The sequence below is a fragment of the Lutjanus erythropterus genome, chromosome 21 (genome assembly GCF_056507025.1).
Source record: "Lutjanus erythropterus isolate fLutEry1 chromosome 21, fLutEry1.hap2, whole genome shotgun sequence".
Classification (NCBI taxonomy): Eukaryota; Metazoa; Chordata; class Actinopteri; order Lutjaniformes; family Lutjanidae; genus Lutjanus; species Lutjanus erythropterus.
The window spans coordinates 10,572,913-10,592,848 of NC_139337.1; the positions used below are offsets into that span (position 1 = coordinate 10,572,913).

General features: G+C 39.8%; 1 protein-coding gene across 1 annotated transcript in view; it reads left to right on the forward strand.

The window, feature by feature from the left end:
• Window positions 1–19,936, forward strand: part of abca4a (ATP-binding cassette, sub-family A (ABC1), member 4a) — a 44,500-nt gene that overhangs the window by 22,586 nt on the left and 1,978 nt on the right. Inside the window, exons 15-50 of the mRNA XM_084747073.1 lie at window positions 193–415; window positions 1,449–1,670; window positions 2,218–2,422; window positions 2,540–2,617; window positions 2,739–2,936; window positions 4,364–4,541; window positions 4,715–4,846; window positions 5,028–5,167; window positions 5,302–5,439; window positions 6,636–6,814; window positions 7,234–7,336; window positions 8,286–8,491; window positions 8,912–8,966; window positions 9,122–9,205; window positions 10,272–10,441; window positions 10,699–10,823; window positions 11,172–11,270; window positions 11,366–11,555; window positions 11,639–11,733; window positions 12,363–12,395; window positions 12,540–12,645; window positions 12,776–12,850; window positions 12,982–13,151; window positions 13,760–13,937; window positions 14,130–14,245; window positions 15,044–15,191; window positions 15,278–15,401; window positions 16,499–16,628; window positions 16,786–16,906; window positions 17,019–17,081; window positions 17,176–17,282; window positions 17,379–17,520; window positions 18,994–19,128; window positions 19,230–19,333; window positions 19,415–19,507; window positions 19,622–19,871. Coding sequence (XP_084603199.1) covers window positions 193–415; window positions 1,449–1,670; window positions 2,218–2,422; window positions 2,540–2,617; window positions 2,739–2,936; window positions 4,364–4,541; window positions 4,715–4,846; window positions 5,028–5,167; window positions 5,302–5,439; window positions 6,636–6,814; window positions 7,234–7,336; window positions 8,286–8,491; window positions 8,912–8,966; window positions 9,122–9,205; window positions 10,272–10,441; window positions 10,699–10,823; window positions 11,172–11,270; window positions 11,366–11,555; window positions 11,639–11,733; window positions 12,363–12,395; window positions 12,540–12,645; window positions 12,776–12,850; window positions 12,982–13,151; window positions 13,760–13,937; window positions 14,130–14,245; window positions 15,044–15,191; window positions 15,278–15,401; window positions 16,499–16,628; window positions 16,786–16,906; window positions 17,019–17,081; window positions 17,176–17,282; window positions 17,379–17,520; window positions 18,994–19,128; window positions 19,230–19,333; window positions 19,415–19,507; window positions 19,622–19,871 — 4,915 coding nt within the window. The remainder of the gene's footprint in view (window positions 1–192; window positions 416–1,448; window positions 1,671–2,217; window positions 2,423–2,539; window positions 2,618–2,738; window positions 2,937–4,363; window positions 4,542–4,714; window positions 4,847–5,027; window positions 5,168–5,301; window positions 5,440–6,635; window positions 6,815–7,233; window positions 7,337–8,285; window positions 8,492–8,911; window positions 8,967–9,121; window positions 9,206–10,271; window positions 10,442–10,698; window positions 10,824–11,171; window positions 11,271–11,365; window positions 11,556–11,638; window positions 11,734–12,362; window positions 12,396–12,539; window positions 12,646–12,775; window positions 12,851–12,981; window positions 13,152–13,759; window positions 13,938–14,129; window positions 14,246–15,043; window positions 15,192–15,277; window positions 15,402–16,498; window positions 16,629–16,785; window positions 16,907–17,018; window positions 17,082–17,175; window positions 17,283–17,378; window positions 17,521–18,993; window positions 19,129–19,229; window positions 19,334–19,414; window positions 19,508–19,621; window positions 19,872–19,936) is intronic.

A 19,936-nucleotide genomic window follows, 5' to 3' on the forward strand; every position in this document is an offset into this window, starting at 1 on the left:
GAAAAAAAATTCAGTGTTTACTTTCTTTTAGCCTTTTCATAGTACAGTCATGATTTAGTTATTTCCTTAGCTAACTACTTTTTCTGGTAGTGAATCTGACAGATTGTATGAATCATACAATTCTGGCTCCCCCTACTTCAGTAAGTGTGTCATTCTCCTCCATGTTCCTTCTCTTTCCCCTTCTCTGTCCAGCTTCATGCTGACACTGAACCGCTGCTTCCCCATCTTCATGGTGCTGGCCTGGGTCTACTCTGTGTCCATGATCGTCAAGAGTATTGTCCTGGAGAAGGAGCTCCGCCTAAAGGAGACCCTGAAGGCCACGGGTGTCACCAATGGTGTCATCTGGTCCACCTGGTTCATCGACAGCTTCCTGATGATGGGCACCAGCACCGCTCTCCTCACCGCTATCATCATGGTGAGGAAGGATCTAACAAAAAGCTGTGAAAGATCCTCATTCCCGTGTCTCGCACAAGCACTTTCTGTTTGGGCAGAATGGTTGGAGCTTTCTTCTCCTCTGCTCCAGCACATTTATGATAACCTTAATTTATGATTACGTTCCACTTTTAGCTGCTATTTTTACTGTTAAATTTCACACTACAATCCAGCATTTACCAGCAAATCCACCTTTAATGATTAATTCAGTGTCTCTGATCATGTCAACTGATGTAAATGTCGAGATATCACCCAGTTTTACTGTGAATCATTACCAGATCTTTTGCCTTACAAAAAGATAATATTCGATCACTGATTACTTCTTATAAATGATTAATGAAATAAGTGTGAATACCATGACATCATGGGAATTATGCCAACGGCTTTGCAGGAATGGGCTGGTCAATGATTAACTCTTGTACCTTGGAATGACTAACAAATCATGTCATGTACTCAGTCATTGGCTCAGCTGACATATTACAGTAAGGTGGTCTGTTGTGACCTCTAGTGGAAGATATGTGCAAAGCAATATTTTGGATCAAGATAACCCATATTGTTATCTGTGTTGTATTTCACAAGTGTGAGATTTTTCCCTTCTTTCGCATGACAAGTTGACTAAAAGCTACTTTTAAATTCTGTTTAATGTCCCAAGGTGTCTAGATAAAATTAAGAAAATGAAAATTTAACAACATAGTCAGTGTATCCTTTGCAGATTAAAGCAATCAAATTAGTTTTTGTTTGAAAAAGCATTTATATAAAGGTAACTTTTTTTGTTTGATTTATTGCTACATCAATAACCACATCTCCTCCATACACAGTATATATTTTGGAATTCTTACTACAACTTTAAGTAAATGTAAAGCTATTATATGTAACATTTCTACATCAGGAAGAATCCATGATAATTCTAGATTTTTTAAGGTAAAATCAACTTGTCATATTTTAGAGTGTAGATTCAGGTCATTGCAATTGAAAACATCACCCTGTGTGTTTCTCTGTGTCTCTGGCCTATATAGGGAGGAAGGGTACTCAATTACAGCAATCCCGTCATCCTCTTCCTCTTCTTGCTCACCTTCACCATGGCTACCATCATGCAGTGCTTCCTCCTCAGTGTCTTCTTCAACCAGGCCAACCTGGCAGCGGCCTGCTGCGGCATCGTCTACTTCACCCTCTACCTCCCACACATCTTCTGCTTTGCCTGGCAAGACCGCATCACCAAGGACATGAAGATCATGGTGGTGGGTGTCAGATCTCATCATCTGCCTCCAACAAGGAAGCATGCTTCAATTGACCCTTCATAAGTCCCGCCCCTTTTTGCTCTGTGCTCCAATAACAGTTGAGCAAACTTGGCACCTCAGACAACTTTCTCCTTTTTCCTATGAAAGCAACATATAGGGTCACGTCTTAAGTTAGCTAATATTAGCAAAACACTAGCTAATGTTATCAAAACACCTGCTAACTAATGAAATATATGAATTAGCTTGTTAGCATTTTGCTAATATTAGCTAACTAAAGATGTAAAAATGTGTCACTTTTATGGTCCCCCAGCAAAGTCTTTAAACCATTTGACTCTTCCTCCATGTATTATTAGATTTAGGAACTGATTTTGACAGTTTTTACCAACTGTGTTTGAAACAGAGCTAGTTCTTGCACCTTAACTGTATTGTAAATCTATTATGTCTGCACAGAATAAACATGAAATAAATTAAATTTAGATTATAGACGGTTGAAAGACGGACCTTAAATGCAGAACGAAGATGATTTTACCGTCACCTCCTCCCTCAGAGTCTGCTGTCCCAAGTGGCTTTTGGCTTTGGAACGGAGTACCTGTCACGGTATGAAGAGCAGGGCCTGGGTCTACAGTGGGACAACATCCAGACCAGTCCTCTGGAGGGGGACGAGTTCTCCTTTCTCACCTCCATCTGCATGATGGGCCTGGACACTGTACTGTACGCTGTGGTGGCCTGGTACCTGGACAATGTCTTCCCTGGTCAGTACATTAGGGAGAAATTAGTGGTTTATTTAGGACTGTTGTAAAACAAAATACAATTAGATTTTTAAAGATTTTCTATGTGTTTTATATAGATGCATATTTTTTTCATTACAGGACAGTATGGAATTGGCCGACCATTTTACTTCCCTCTCCTGCCCTGTTACTGGCTCAACAGTGTGGCTCCAGCTTCATGTAAGCATAGGAAAGGGTTTATCCTATAACTGATGCATCTAATTATTTCTAAATAGTCCTGGACTGTTGGCTATCTCAGCCCTAAGTCAATTTTGAAATCCTTTCTTTTTTTCCTCCAAAGGTGACAAACAGGGGTTGGATAAAAAAGGCTTCGATAACCTGGCTAACAAAGAGCAAGGAGAGCAGCAGAAAAAAGAGGAGGAGGACCAGGAGAAACCCAAGACTCTGGAGGAGACAACCTCGTGTGAGCACCAGGATAAGCGTGAGAGGCTGGAGAAGGAGAGCCAGGTTGAAGCAGAGCAGAACCAGGAGAAAGATGGTATGACAGTCATATTGAAAAAACAAAAAAAAAAAAAACTGTCATCAGATTTTGAGGGTGTACAGAGCTGCTTGTTTTACACAGAGGGGTGCAATTTTTTTAAATGAATGACCAAGGCTCTGAAGACCTATCACAAGTACTGCACATTATATTCTACCATATATATTCTTATATTCTAGTTCATTTAATTCAGTTGTATTTGAGAAAACATATTAATTAAGCTTAAGACATTAAGTTGAACCAACAACTCTTCAGTCAGACTGACAAATTCATTTCCTAAGAGTCACTTCTTCATTTCACGAGAACTCACAGCTGCAGCTGCTGCTTTGTTCATGTCATATGTGAATTTGCTCCCAGTGAATTTATTAAATCTTAAGAATTTAATAAGACTTCATCATGGTTTGCCATATTGTCACCAATAACAACCATGACTTATATTAAAATATATTAGAGACACACAGCATGTTTCCATCATATATGTTTGCTTCAAAGTATAAAAAAGAAGGTTAATTTTAACTCTCACATAATGCATCCTGGGAAGTCTGCTAGTATCCTGATAAGGTTCTTTAGAAACTTAATTTGAGTTGAACTCTGTACAGTGCATTCATTCAACTCATCATTTCAAGTTTTTCAGGTTAGAAGAACTCATGATTTTAGGTTCTTAAAATAAATATTAAAATTTTAATAATAGTTTAAATAACATGAATAAATGAAGCTTGTATATTTATGTTGCTCTAATGAGAAAAGATATGTTCATTCAACTAAATTCCTGTTTGTTTTTTACAGTGTACAACACAGTTCTGCCATGATTTTATTATTACACATTATAGTTGCATTTGAATATCTATCAACATCTCTCCTTTCTGATATCTGAAGAACTGATTACAACATAATTCCTCTTTTATTGATTACATAGCTCATTAATTATGCTGATGTAATATTTCTCCAAGCAGTCACTTCAGGATGGAGGCTATCTTTCTGTTAGCTCTCACTTTCCCTCTTTGCCAGTCAAAGGCATTGTGTGGGAACGCAGCGCCCTTGTGTGTGTTTGCACCTGCTGACATATGTGAACACACACACTGCGAGCTGCTCAGTTTCATGCTTAGTTAATAAGTGATAGAGGCTGTTTTCTTTACTCTGTATGACATTCCAATCCCCTGATCTCATGTGTGTCTTGCCTTTTTTTCCACACATTTGAGAAAAAAGCACACCTTTTTTACTTTCTGAAAAGAATTATATCAGGATATGTGTATGTTGATTTGATTGTCAGCTTTTGTAATTTGGTTAAAGTTTTTATCAACGATCATTCAATTGCTTTGGATTGCATTTTGCTTTTTAAATACTCAAACAGTCCAGAAGCAGTACACAGTCCGTGCCCAGACAAAGTAGTGACATATACTGTATGTGGTTGTGTTTGTTGTATACAGGTCAGCCATACTTTGAAGCAGAGCCAGTTGACCTGGTGAAGGGTGTTTGTATCGAGAACTTGGTCAAGGTGTTCGGCAGCAGCATCAGACCGGCCGTGGATGGCCTGAGCATCAGCTTTTATGAGAGCCAGATTACTGCCTTTCTGGGCCACAATGGGGCCGGGAAGACCACCACCATGTATGTTACACAGATGCTGTGAATGCACTCACGCTCAACAATCATACACAAAGTGTTTAACATGTAGAAATTAGTGAAAAAAATCTATGAAATGTGCTTTTTCAGTGTTGGTGTATAGCTGGAGGACACCATGTTTGACTCCACTTATTTCTGTCTCTGTCTCTTTCTCACAGGTCCATCTTGACCGGTATGTTCCCTCCCACCTCAGGGACGGCTACCATCTACGGCAAGGACATCCGCACAGACATGGACACCATCCGGCAGTCTCTGGGAATGTGTCCTCAACACAACATCCTTTTTCAGCAGTATGTAACTCCCCTACACTTAGATTATAATGATTATCCAAAATAATAGCTTTGTTGAATTTTAATTTTATATTCTACTACAACAGTAATCACTATATATATGTGGTAAAAACAAAAACTTGCTTGCAGTGTATAATTTTAGAGTTGTAACAAGATTTTTCTTCCTGTTGTTCGGCATCAGTATGACTGTAGCAGAGCATATCCTCTTCTACTCACTGCTGAAAGGCCGTCCAATAGCGGAGGCTGAGGAGGAGGTGGAGAACATGCTGCAGGATCTGGGTCTTCCCCACAAGAGAGACGAACTGACCCAGAACCTCTCAGGTCTGTCTGAATTTGTCTTCCTCCAAAAACAGCTGCTGCAAAGTGCATATGGATGTTTATTTTTATGCTTTATTTATGGTATGCACCTAGTTTGCTGGTGTATGCGTACTGTACTTAATGATGTTCTGATCCAGGGGGCATGCAGAGGAAGTTATCAGTTGCCTTGGCGTTTGTTGGTGGGGCTAAGGTGGTGATCCTGGATGAGCCCACTTCAGGGGTGGACCCCTACTCCAGGCGCTCTATTTGGGACCTGCTGCTCAAATATCGTGCAGGTAAGACTGACCCCTGCTGGCTAGAAGTGGGCACAGAGGCCTCATGCCATGAACTCAGACAGATACAATTTTTAAAACGTGTTTTCCAATAGACAAACAACAGCCAAATGTCAGTGGTTCCTTAAAATAGCCAACCTTTACTGTTTTATATTATGCTCTAATTCTAATTGCAATTCATACTACTATTTTAAATTTTGGGTATTATCATGAAGTAATAAGGGGTAAATTAGTAACTACTCAGTATAATGATTCATATTACTTGAGGGTAGAGTAACTAATGAGTAAATAATTACAGCATTTAATGTGTCAGCAGTTGGTTCATAGTTAATCAGGGAGGTCTCATGGTGAAAGTGATCAGGATGTCGATTCACAGATACTTAGGGGCTAATTAGTACCGAATGTCTGTTCTCTAGTAAATTTTCATTATTTACTATATTGTCCTTGAAATAGGAATTACTCATTAATGATTCATTATCAGGACACTACTGATTACTGTATACCATTTTGTAAAATTTATTATTTCTATTATATTTGAATTTATTTAGTCACACCAAGTGTCTGTAGGCAGGAAAATATTTTATCAAGGGAATATAATTAATTTGATAATATTGTGCTGAATATTGTATTATGACATTTGTATAAATTCCTTGCCAACTACCATTATTACTTGAACCTTGCCAGTAACACAATAACACAACAAAGGAGCAGTGCGCCTTGTCATGCGATATTGCATGGCATGTCAGGATTACATGGTGCACAAACCTGACAGGTTTGTCTGGTCAGGACACAAATAATTCAGCCTTTGTCCTGCACAAAGCATTGCATCATTGATGCCACCATTGACAGCATGTCTGACAGTTCTTCTACTAAACTTCATACCTAAAAAACTTTCTGAACTAAAGCTGCTATGAGCAATAATGGACTTGTGGTTTTAAATTTGAAGACAGATGGTTCCAGTTTACCTTTTGCAAATATGTCATATTTTTGGGCCTTGTAAATTTATGATAACATATTCAGGCCAGCTGTACTGAAATCGTTAGATTACAAATGAATGGAGAGTTTTTCCCTGCTTTCAGAGCACAACAGTGGTGTTGGGTCTTGACTGAACCAAGCACAAACGTTTGTCTAAATCATGATCATCAAATATCTGTTCGTCTTCATTTTCCTTCACTGTCTCTGTCTGTCCCATGGCTCAGGGCGCACAGTGATCATGTCCACCCACCACATGGACGAGGCCGACCTGCTGAGCGACAGGGTGGCCATCATCTCTCAGGGCCGCCTCTACTGCTGCGGTTCACCTATCTTCCTCAAGAACTGTTTCGGCGCTGGCTTCTACCTCACTCTTGTACGCCGAATGAAACATGATGCTTCAAAGGTGGGTACTTTGGACTTCAAATGGTACAGACTGGACACTTTAAAAGTTAAAAGATAAATTTGAGATGAAGGTAGTTTTAATATACTGCTAGAATTTAATGTTTATTTGGCCAGAACAGTGTATAAAGTAGCATTTTTAGCTACAGTGTGCTAAAATTTTGGCTTTAAACTCTGGTTAATTACAAATAAATGAATAACCATACTGATATAACCACATGGAAGTGGGTTTATCCAAACAGATGGGATAACATCTCATTTTAGTTAAAGATCTCTCACATTAGAATACAATGGTTTCACCTCTAAGAGTCCCTCTGTGGTTTATATGTAAATGAGTCCCTGTGAGATGAAGGGGGAGCAAAAATGCATGAGAGATATTTAAAAAAAAATAGTTATAGTTTCTCATAACATTTTGTCCTGCAGGTCAGCTGTGACTGCACAGAGGACTGCTCCTGTAAATGTTCAAAGTGTTCAAAGTTTAAAGTGAACCAGGAGGAGAACCAGACGCCGGACAGGCAGATGGATGGTAAGCTCACCACAGCTTATATTATTGTGTGTTGAAGTTTAAATATTGGTGTGTAATGGAAAGTCAGTCTGTTTAAACCTGTTTTAGTCTATTCAGTTTCTAAATTAATAACACAATGCAGGATAATCTTTTTGTCATGTTGATGAATAGCACTTCTACACTGGATTGTAGTCAGTCTACTTACACACCTAGAAACACCCTGCACTTTACTGTACTCTTTGTACTACCGTAGTAGGCACTCTTTAGACCATGTGTGTCAAACTCAAGGCCCACGTGCCAAATCTGGCCTGGCAGTTCATTTTAAGTGGCCTGCAAGAGCTTGCAAATAAAATAAAGACAATAAATACAATTCCATGCTGCATTACAGCTACTGCTTTTGTGTAAATAAACAGTAGTATGTATATTTCTGACCATATAACATTCCTTCTTGAAAGCATCCTAGCTAAATGCGTAACCTTGGTAACCCTCCCAAATTAACTAATTTAAAAAATAGATTACGCCAACAAAGTGAAACCTAACTTACAGATAAACTGAAGCGTGATGTTGTCACATTTCACTACTGCATTGCATTGTGGGATATTTATTTATGTCCAGTGCTTGCATACTGTAATATTTCCCTGGAGATAGTCTGCACCTCCCATATACACCCCTGCTTTAGTCCTATTAATAATAAATTGGATATGTAGTTTTCCTCAGTTGTATTCTTTAATTTAATGTGTTTTTTTCTTTAATCCCTGCAGTGATTTCATCCTCTTAATTTTCTCATTGCCATTTCTACTTAACATGGCACCTGTCAGATATTCTGTACCTTTATACTATTACTGATAGTGCTCCTTACTGTACTTTCTCCAGAGCCTCTTGTAGTATAAGAGAGGTACAGACAATAAGACATTAAATTAAACAGTAGTGATGGAAGTGGAAGAAATAAGGCAAAATCATCCTCTACCAGGTAACATGGAGAGCATCACGGCCCTGGTCCATCATCACGTGCCGCAGGCTCGTCTCATCGAGGCCATTGGCCAGGAGCTGACCTACCTGCTGCCCAACCGTAACTTCCAGCCCAGGGCCTATGCCAGCCTCTTCAGGGAGCTGGAGGAGACCCTGGTGGACATCGGCCTCAGCAGCTTCGGTGTTTCCGACACATCGCTGGAGGAGGTGTGTGGATGATAATAAACAAAGAAAGAGGTAGCAGTTGTGGTAATCACAGGGCCGCTTGCATTTAACAACCACATGCAACTGTGATTTATTAGGAAAATTAAAAAAGTAATTTATGTTAACAAATTTACATAGTAATCCCAGGAGTTTAAGAAATGAAACAATAGATCAAACTGACAGCGAGTGCCCTGTGAGTACAAGAGATTCTTATTTATAGAACTACAAATGATATTTTCATTTTCAGTGTTAAACAGCAATGTTATAGTCAGAACAAAGAAAGCAATGAGAGTTTTATTGAAGCAATCTGTCATAGAGCCTGACTTTCACCTTCAGAGTGATTAGACTGTTTCATAAGGCTTTATAATCAAGAACATCTGTTAATCTTGGGTCCTGACAATAAAATAAGTTATTTCCTTGCAGATCTTCCTAAAGGTCACTGCTGATGGGAATGCAACCAACAAGAAATGTATACAAGGTAAAACATAAAAACAGGATGAAGTTTTTTAACTTCTTTTTTTCATCCTATTGATTTGTTGTGTGTCTGAATGTGTAGTTTTTAGCTCTCTTTTCTCCATGTGCCCCTCATCATGTGATCTATATCCTTTGTATCCCATTCTCTGATGCTCTCAGACAAGAAATCATTGCAACAGATCTCTCGAACTAGTCTCTGTGGACTCAACAGAGTGGCTGTTGTTGATATGGAACCTCCAAAAGGTGACATTAGCTTTCAGCTTACAGCTCTGGACAAACGCTGCTGTTGTGGGAAAAACACAACCGTTTCTGTTATTGATGAGGGTTTACAGTCTATGATGAAACCTATTCCACCCTGAATAAAAAGAATATGTGAAGGTCAACTGAGAAATTAACTGAGTAGTTTGACATCTTGGAAAACACCCTCGCTCGACTGACAACAGTCTTTATGCTTAGGTTACTTTACTGTCAGGACCAGAGATGAACAGCTGGCCTGGCTCTGTCCACAGGGAACAAAATCTGTCTACCAACACTTTTAAAGCTCACTAATTAACACTTATCTCACCTCAGGGTGAAAACAAAACTCCAGAAGTTACTGTTGCCAGCAAAACAAAAAAAAAACCTCTGCCACAGAACACCCTGTAAAACCACAACATGTTTTTACTACACTTCAGTTTTTGCACAGATTAAGAAAACAAGATGTAACAATATTAGAGGGCTTTAAATAAGGGGGAAGGCATTTCTTTTTGTTTCCCCCAGACAGAGCCAGGTTAGCTGTTTTCTCCTGTTTCCAGTCTTTGTGCTAATGGTGTGTTCCATTTGAACTGGGAAGTCGGAATTTCTGAGTTCCCAGTTGGAAATTTCAACTGGAACGCCCCCCTGAAGTCAAACGTCTGACTTAGAAAGCTGGGAGAATCTCAGCAACCCTGACCTCAAAACCCTGACCAAGGCAAATATTTCCTAAAATGTGGATCTTTTAAACATTCTTCAGTACATTCCTGAAACGGTGAAAGTGTTTTTCCTGACAACAGTGTAATGCAGAGAGCTTTGGCTTGGGCACTATGATAAGTGACATGTGACCAACTGATGTATTCATCATAAATAAGCTATCATTGGCACAGGAACATCTTACGATGATGAATTATATCCCTGAGGCTGATAGAGCACTGTTGGTAAATGCTTTTTGATCGCTGTTCACAGAAGACTAAACACGCTTGGCTTGCTGGCTGGCCTCTTCAATCTAGCATTTACAATAAAATGTGCAAGTCACACTGTGCAACTTGACTTGAGCTTTATATTTCGGAGACAGATGGAGCTTTGCACACCAATGGCCAGGGCCCGTGTGATGTCCCAGAAGGCAGTGCAGGCAGGGGGTCGTACCAGGTTAGAGGCTTGTGTCTGACTATCAAACAGTTCTTCGCTCTCCTGATCAAGAGGTTGCATCACGCCACACGCTCCTACAAAGACTTCTTTGCCCAGGTAACCTCACTATATATTTATCAAGCCATAATCTTAATCCATTGCAGCGCTGTCAGCAATATTACTAGCATTTTATGCTTTAAGTGGTAGTTAAAGAAGCTCTAAATCTGAAAACTGGGCAGGTTACAGTGAATCAGCAGACGTCCTTGTCTCAGTTATAGTTGAATTACAAGCTGTATCTGGGCCTTGATCATCATCTGATTGTTACATATTCTGTCTGTGTTTTTTAAGTGCAGTTATGTCTCTGTCTTTTGCAGATTGTGCTGCCAGCCAGTTTTGTTTTCCTAGCACTGACATTCACTCTGATTGTTCCACCTTTCGGAGAGTATCCAAGTCTGACTCTGAGTCCCTGGATGTATGGGAGACAGTACACCTTCTTCAGGTGAGCACAATGGACACTTTCACCTAACATTATTTAGCTGTTATGAGAAAACTTTCCAATTAGTACAATGCGTCTAATTGGTTTTGCCTAAAATACCTAAAAAGTCTTGGTAACATTATTTAAAGGAGTCTATATAAGACTGAAATGACACTGTAATAACCATACATGAAACCTGTCATGAATATAAAAATGACATAACTGACCAAATGATGATGACAACAGTTATAAACATTCAGAGAGAGGGACTCCTTCATGTCTATTACAGACAAAAAAGTGTAGCTAAAGTCTCTAAATAAAAAGTTTGATTCTGGCATATCAATGTGTATTTTATTATGTTGTCATTCGCAGTAATGAGCGTCCTATGGATGCTCAGATGAGATACTTTGGTGAAGTGCTGTTGGACAAGCCTGGCTTTGGGACTCGCTGCATGGTGGACGAACCTCTAGAGTGAGTCACCTTCACAACTTTAGATAAGTTTCTTTTTTAAACTCCTCTGCGCTGTTTCGTTTGACTACATGGGTCTATATCTCCCACTGGTCTAGAGATTTCCCATGTAACAACATCACCACAGAGTGGGAGATGCCCCTGGTTAACCCTGTCCTGATCGATATGCTGGCCGGCCCAGAGTGGACCTCCCTTAGACCGTCTCCAGACTGTCAGTGCAGCACCCCCAGGAAACTCACCATGCTCCCTGTGTGTCCTGAGGGAGCCGGAGGCCTGCCCCCTCCACAGGTAGCTGGGTCGCACAAAATCTACTCTTTGAATGCTGACTAATGTCTCAAACTAAATGGACACTGTGCTATTTTGTGTACCAGAGGATTCAGTCAACAGGAGACGTTCTCATGGACCTGACAGGCAGGAACATCTCTGACTACCTGGTGAAGACCTACCCCACCCTCATCAGAACCAGGTATAAGATCACACTCATCACACTAGTTCAGAAAGAAGAACTTAATTACTTGTCCAGAAATCCAAAAACTACAGAACCCCTGAGAGGCTCATGTGTTTTTCTCTCCTGGGTTTATGACTTAAGAACGGGTGAAAAAAGTTTTAAAAGGATTTTTTTCTAAGATACTTTTTTCATCTGTAATTACAGGTTATAAATAATTTGGCAGGTGATTGTTTCGTTGTCAGGATCATTTCTCTAGGTGCACCACTACCATGTTCTAAATAGAACTTAAAGCATTTGTGTTTTCCTCCAGTGAGTTTAAATAGTGGTGAACCTCAGCCTCCCTGTGGCTGAAGTGAGTATTACAACAACAAACACTTAAAAAATTATCCTGATATAAAATTAAATGAATACGTAAGTTAAAAACACAGAAGAGAAAACCATGTAGAACAGACATACAAAAAGCATCACCAGAAGCTGAGCTTGAGTGCAAACAGAGATGAAATATAGATTTGCTCTTCTAGATTCCTATTGTATGTACACAAAGTACAAAACTGTTCATTTTAGTTCTGGAAAATACTTAGAAGTTGTGCGTCTATTTGTGGTGTTTATGTATTTTTCTAAAGTTGAAATGTCCTTTCTCTTCCCAGCTTAAAGAGCAAATACTGGGTGAATGAACAAAGGTAATTTCAAATTTGTGTCCAGCTGCTTCTTTGTCATATTTGATTTAGGTCCAGTTAGGCCTCTTTTATATTTATTTTGAATGATATCACATGGACGGATGTGGTGGGACAGTTTGTCAGCAGGGTTTTCTCTGTGGTGTCCAGGTACGGAGGTATATCAGTGGGAGGGCAGCTTCCTCTTTTAGAGCTGCAGCCAAAGACCGTCCAGGATGTGGCAGCACAGCTAGGACGACTGCTCAATGTTACAGGGGTATGGCTTTAAAACTCAACAATACGTTTTTGCATATGTTTATGTGCACCTTTATTGTTGCCTTTGTATGTTAATCTACTTACTCTTCAGTGGTTTCTTTTGTAATAGGCCCTTGAATTTTTCATTACAGGGCAAATACTCCAAACAGATGCTGAAGGACATAGGGATGTTCTTCAAGTACATGGAGACTCAAAACAATGTCAAGGTCAGTCTAGTGAAGCCTCTGCCTGCTCTTTGTCACAAACAAGTAAATGCTGTTATTTATGGATAAAAGACTGTTGTTATTAGCTAATAAACTAATTATAAATAAGTACATCATCTACTGTTTCTCCACAGGTGTGGTACAACAATAAGGGTTGGCATGCCATGGTGTCTTTCATGAATGTGGCCAACAACGCCATCCTCCGTGCAAACCTGCCCAGAGGAGCAAACCTGGACGAATATGGAATCACTGCCATCAACCATCCCCTGAACCTCACCAAAGAACAGCTCTCTGAGATCACTGTGTGAGTGACCGATGGCTGGATGCGCATCAAATTAAATTCCAAAGTGAAACTGAATAACATGATTACAGTAACTGAAATTTAAATGGGCTTGCAACTCACTACTAGCAGACAAACGCAGACTATTCCTTTAATTTTCCGGTTTATGGTCTAAGATCACTCAACCTTACGGTGGTGTTAGACAGTTAAAGCAGCACAAGCTTTTCCTCATAGTCAATGTAATGCTTTTTAATGTAAACTGAAGAAATTTGGGTTCATCAAATATAATTATTCATAAAGTACTGGAGTAACACTAAAAATAATAAAGCTGTTGTGTGCATTAATAATAGAATTTAAGCAGACATTTAAAAGTTACTTTTACTAGTAACTAATTTATTTTATGTGCAGTAATTACTGAAGTTTTGAGAGAAGTTTTGGGTAACTGTAACTAATTACTAAATTACCATAAGTTGCGCAACAGTGCTTATCCCTAATTTTGAACTGAATGTTTGAACTGAATGTTTTCATGCGAAATTATACCTCAGGAAAGGACAAATTGGCTCTTGTTTTTAGATATTGTAACATTTACTTTTCAGGTTTTAGCTGATGATGTTCCTCTGTCCTCTCCCCAGCCTGACCACCTCAGTGGACGCAGTGGTGGCCATCTGTGTCATCTTTGCCATGTCCTTCGTCCCGGCCAGCTTCATCCTCTATTTGATCCAGGAGAGGGTCACTCAGGCCAAACACCTGCAGTTTGTCAGTGGTGTCAGTCCACTGGTCTACTGGATGGCGAACTTTCTGTGGGACATGGTACAGTGACCTTGTTATGTAATGAGATGTGTGGCCTGGCAAATGTCAGTAAGAGTCAAGGCCATGCAATAATGATGTTTATAAGAACAGGCAGGGTAAAGACACCTAAATGTCAACAGGTTTTTGCCTCTTTGCTCATGAAATATCTGTGTAGACAGCAGACCATTTACTGTGACTTTGTTCTTCCTCCAGGTGAATTACTCCATCAGTGCAGCGATGGTGGTGGAAATTTTCATCTTTTTTGATAAGAAGTGCTACACCTCACCTACCAACCTCCAACCACTCATCGCCCTTCTTATGCTTTATGGGTAGATTTTTTTTTTTTGATTGATGATTTGATAATTATATTCTTAATATTTATTGATATTTGAATTAACACTGCCAATAATTTATATCTGGGCCAATATTCAGTATTTTTACCTTCCTGTAACAAATCAATGTAATTAAACTTCCAGCATTTATTCTGTTAGTGTTACTGGGTCTGTATTTTCATGAAATATTGACAAAACCATGAGCAAATTATCTCTTAGTCAGAAGGAAATTTAAAACCTAATGCTTGAATTGATTCCACAACAACCGGGTAATACAAGATTCTCTACCCTGTTTCTCCTTTTTTTTCTGTTCTCACAATAATCAATTGTGTGGCTGTCTGGATCAGATCTGACTTTCTTGGACTCATGGGTAGATTTTCAGATGCTTCCAGTTGCAGATATTTTTTTTTTATCACCCAGACTAAATTTTATCTGCTGTCATCGAGCGGATTGTTGATTCACTCCTGTGGGTCACGTTTATTCCCCAACTCACTCTCACTGTGAAACAATGAGCCCAATTCCTGTGACAGTCAAAATATCAGCAATGGAATATTTTTTATAAAATATATCACTGTGCTGTGCATATACAAACTTATCAGCTTTGATTGACGTGATCAATACATTTTGATTACAAGTTTTGTATACTGTAAGTAGTTAAATACAAAATGACACATATTCTCATACAGTCTCAGTTCTTTCCCCTTCATCACTAAGGTATATTTAAAAAGTTGATTAGCAGACAAAGCTTCGTCTGGTGTTTTTTTTTTTTTTAATTTCTCTCTCTTTCTCTTTTAGCTGGTCTGTGACACCCATGATGTACCCCATGTCCTTCATATTCAGCGTCCCCAGCACAGCCTACGTCTCTTTGTCATGTATCAACCTCTTCATTGGCATCAACAGCAGCGCCATCACCTTCATCCTGGACCTATTCGAGGGCACCACAGTAAGATCGCAGGGATTTGTCTCCGTCGTTTCCATGTTCTACGCTTTCACATGAGCCTAATTTGTGTGTGTTGGATTGCTGTCCAGGCTCTGTACAAGCTCAACCAGCTGTTGAAGACCGTGCTGCTCGTCTTCCCTCATTACTGCCTGGGCCGAGGTCTCATAGACATGGCCATGAACCAGGCGGTGACTGATATCTACGCTCGCTTCGGTAACACAAAACATGCACACGTACTCATGTTCCTCACACTCCCGTAGGAAAATAGTTGTGGCAACAAAATCCTCCAACTGTCAGCCAACTTCTCAACACTCTGAGTGAATGTTGGGTCACTTCCTAAATTAGAAATCTGATAAGTTACACGTGTTGTTCATGCCTGAGCCAACTGCAGAGTTTTCACACACTCTTTACCCTGATGCACCAAATGCTCTGCAGCAGATTCTGTAGTAACGAAAAATACTAGAAAGGACCAAATAGAAAATATTACTATATACAGTATTATACTATGTATAATACACTCAGCTAGAAATTGTAAGTTCCCAGTTTTGAGAGTGTCTTGTAACATTTCTGCAGTGTTCATAGACAGTCACATATTATTATCATGCGGCATTATTTGGCACACTTTCAGGGAGCATTCAGGATGTTCTGGTAATGTTTAGGAGACCATTTCAGCTCGACATGTGTATTCCCAGAATGTTCCAAGAATGTCTCCACTACTGTAAAAGACATCGCCTTTTAATATTTCCAGAACATCCTGGATGGTCATGGTGTTGAACTTTTTGAGGGACATGGGAAAATTATTGGGCGGAGTGTTCTTTGCCACTGGTGTAAAGGATATCACCTTGTAACATTCCCAGAATGTTACTGGGTGCTCACAATATGGAAATCTTTAAGGGTAGTGGGACATTATTTGACGGACTTTCAGGCAATGTTCAGGATGTTCTGGGAACATTTAGGACACCATGATGTTCTCACAACATTCTGAGACTGTTTACGCTGGTGAAAAGACGTGTCCTTGTAACATTCACAGAATGTTCTTTGACTTTGACAATGTGGAGTTCTTTCAAGGGTAGGGAGACGTTATTTGGCAAACTTTCAGGGAATATTCAGGACGTTCTGGGAATGTGTTATAGACCATTACTATGGTCATTCCCTCTAGTAGTCTACACTATATTCCCACAACTCCCATTCTAAGCCAGGACCTGGTCAAGGGAGAATTAACCTAACATCCTTATGTCAAGGCAAAAAACTATTTTAAAAAAGTGTGAAAGCTTGATTGAGAGGTGTATTATGTTTATGTATTCCTTCAGGTGAGGACTACAGTCCAGACCCCTACGACTGGGACTTTATTGGGAAGAACCTGTTTTTCATGGCTGTGGAGGGATTCGTCTATTTCATCCTTAATGTCCTCTTCCAGTATCGCTTCTTCCTGGATCACTGGTAAGTGTAGGAGAGTGTGAATTAGAAAACCAAATCTGCCAGATGTACTTTAGTAATTGCTCTTTGAAAATTACAGTGTGTGTAATAAAATGCAGGGATCTGAAATGTGATGTGACTAGAAGTTGATTTGCTGAGCGGTTAATTTTTCCATTGGCAGGATACCAGATTGCCCAAAGCCTCCTCTTTTGGACGAAGATGTAGATGTGGCAGAGGAGAGAGAGCGAATCTATAAGAGTGAAAAAACAAATGACATTTTACGTATACGAGACTTGTCCAAGGTGAGACACTTTTCGTTTTAAAATATGAACAAACATAGATAACACAAACGATTGAAAACCCAAAAATATACCTTTTTTTTGTCCTTATTTTGTTCTCATCTTTTCTTGCCAGACGTACACTGGAACAATCATTCCTGCAGTGGACCGAATCTGTGCTGGAGTATCACCTGGAGAGGTTTGTGTGGTTAAAACAGAAAAACTCCACAAAGGAAACACTCTGGTAGCTTTTATTGTTTATCTATAAAGTTTTATCCCACCATCCTTTGCAGTGCTTTGGTCTGCTGGGGGTTAATGGAGCAGGGAAGACCACAACGTTTAAGATGTTGACTGGAGACATTGACGTCACCTCGGGAGAGGCCTCGGTCGCTGGTCACAGGTTAGTATAAACTATTTTTACAAATAGGAAGAAACCAGTATGGAATTCGACATAAATGTTGAGGCTTTCTCGTTGTGATTTCCCCCCAATCTTCAGCATTTTGACCAACATCCTGGATGTCCACCAGAACATGGGTTACTGCCCACAGTTCGATGCTATAGATGAGCTGCTGACAGGCAGAGAACATCTACACCTCTACGCCCGCCTCCGTGGAGTTCCAGAGGCTGAGATCAGCAGGGTGAGATACAGCTTTTGCCAGGAAATAAATCACTTTGAACACTTCCCCTATACATCACTGTGTGTCCTGTACACATCACTGTGTGCTTTATGATCTGGTTTCCTGGCCGTCATTAAGCCAATGGAGACAGCAGCATTCATATATTTGTATTTACACACACTACAGCTTAATGACTTTGTCTCCCTGGAATAGATCAAAGCTCTGATAAAAAACTGTGTAACCAAGGAGTGCAACTGTTATTCATACACTGGATTTTGTATGAAGTATCTCTTGTCCTGGTCTGTTTTTGACATGCTCTATAATATTTGTAACACTGTAATGGTGTGCTGTCTTGGGCAGGTCTACCTCGAAAAAGAGGGTTTTAATCTCGAGGGACATTTGAGTCTAATAAAGGTTAATTAAAAAAATGTAAAGAGCACTGTAAGATGATAAATATGATTAGTTCGTCTTATATAGTGTACATAATGTTTGTGTCTAATATTAATACAATCTACAAGCCTAATTTATGAACCCAAGTGTCCATTAGGCACCCAGCCACCTCTTGTGGGATTATTATAGTAAAAAAAAATTAGGACAAGTGATTTTTTTAATGTAATTGCAAGCACAATAAAGTAGCACATCTCTTCCCCAGTTAGGAGAAGCAAAGAGGAACACCAGCACAGAAGGGTCAACAGCAAAAGGTATTTTAGCCTCATAAAAAAGGTCAACCTGACAATAATCAATATCAGTTTTATACTATATTCAGAATAGTTTCGCCACTTTACTTAGACTAGAATAAATGTTTATTGCCCACTGGAGTTGAAACAGTTGGGAGATGCTAGTCTACCACTGCCTCGATCTATTAGTTTGTTTGTATTTTTGTGTGACTTTGGTGTTTTAAAATGATAGTTCAGATTCACTTAAGTCACACAATAACACAAACGAACTAAGAGATCGTGGCTGCGGTTGACCTGCAGCTCTGATGTTCTGTGAGGTAAAATGACTGATTTTGCTTATAGAGTTTGGTTGGTTTGGAGAGAGCTATATTTATATATCACCTTATTTACGGTCAGAAAAGAGTAAAGCAGTGAAATTATTCCAAATATAGCGTACACTGATATTTTTAGTTGGACTTTTTTATGTGGCTAAAATACCGTTAGTTTTAGCAGTTCATTCCTTAGCTTCTGCGCTGGTGCTCCTCTCTGCTTTTCTAATTAATTTCTCCATCTACTGTAGCTACTATCACATCAAATAACCCAAACTTAAAAGCAGCAATATGTTTTCAGTAATGTCCAAATAGAACCACAGTTGGAGACACTAAATCCAACACTAAATACAAATATTTGACAAGCTTGTTCCTTCATCTACCAACTGTACATAGTGTCATTTCAATTTGTGTCCTGACAAATTTTGTTTCTGTATCAAGTCCACAGCTTTACTTTATTGAAGGGTGACTGAATTGTAACATGAGGCGCTGATCCTCCCTGTGCTCAGGTGGCAGAGTGGGCCATCCAGAAGCTGGGTCTGTCAGAGGACGCTGGCCGCAGCGCTGGGACCTACAGCGGAGGGAACAGGAGGAAACTCTCCACAGCCATCGCCATGATCGGCTGCCCTGCGCTGGTGCTGCTGGTGAGGCCACAGCGTTTGGTTTGGAATATGGTTATATGAGCGTGGTTATGTGTTTCTGTGTGTACATCTGTGTGTTTGTTCTTACCATTACTGCACATCAGGATGAGCCCACAACAGGTATGGACCCTCTCTCCAGACGCTTCCTGTGGAACTCCATCATGAGTGTTATTCAAGACAGACGAGCTGTGGTCCTCACCTCACACAGGTAAACTATCCTGTGTGTCAACATGCATGAATATTTATGAGCACAGATTTTACTTATAATTTTTGCCATCTGTCTTTACAGTATGGAGGAGTGTGAAGCACTGTGTACCCGCTTAGCAATTATGGTTAATGGATCCTTTAAGTGTCTGGGAACCATTCAGCATCTGAAATACAAGTGAGTCATTTTCATTAATCCCATATGGTATATCAAATTAAAAAAAATAATCATCCAACAGTGAATTCAATTTGATCTTTTATTTTGCTTTATCTGCCATCAATGTGAACGTAGGTTTGGTGATGGCTACGTGGTGACCATGAAGATCAGGGCAGCTAAGCCGGGCTGTGCCCCTGACTTGAACCCTGCTGAAGCCTTCATGGAGAGCACCTTCCCCGGCTGCATCCAGAGAGAGAAACATTACAACACTCTGCAGTACAAGATATCCTCCTCCTCCCTGGCGAGGATCTTTCAGATGGTCCTGGCTAACAAAGACAAGCTCAACATAGAGGACTACTCCGTGTCACAGACCACTCTTGATCAGGTAAATGTATTATTAAATCATTAATTTAATTTGGGAGTACCTCATGCAACCCCACATCAAATAAT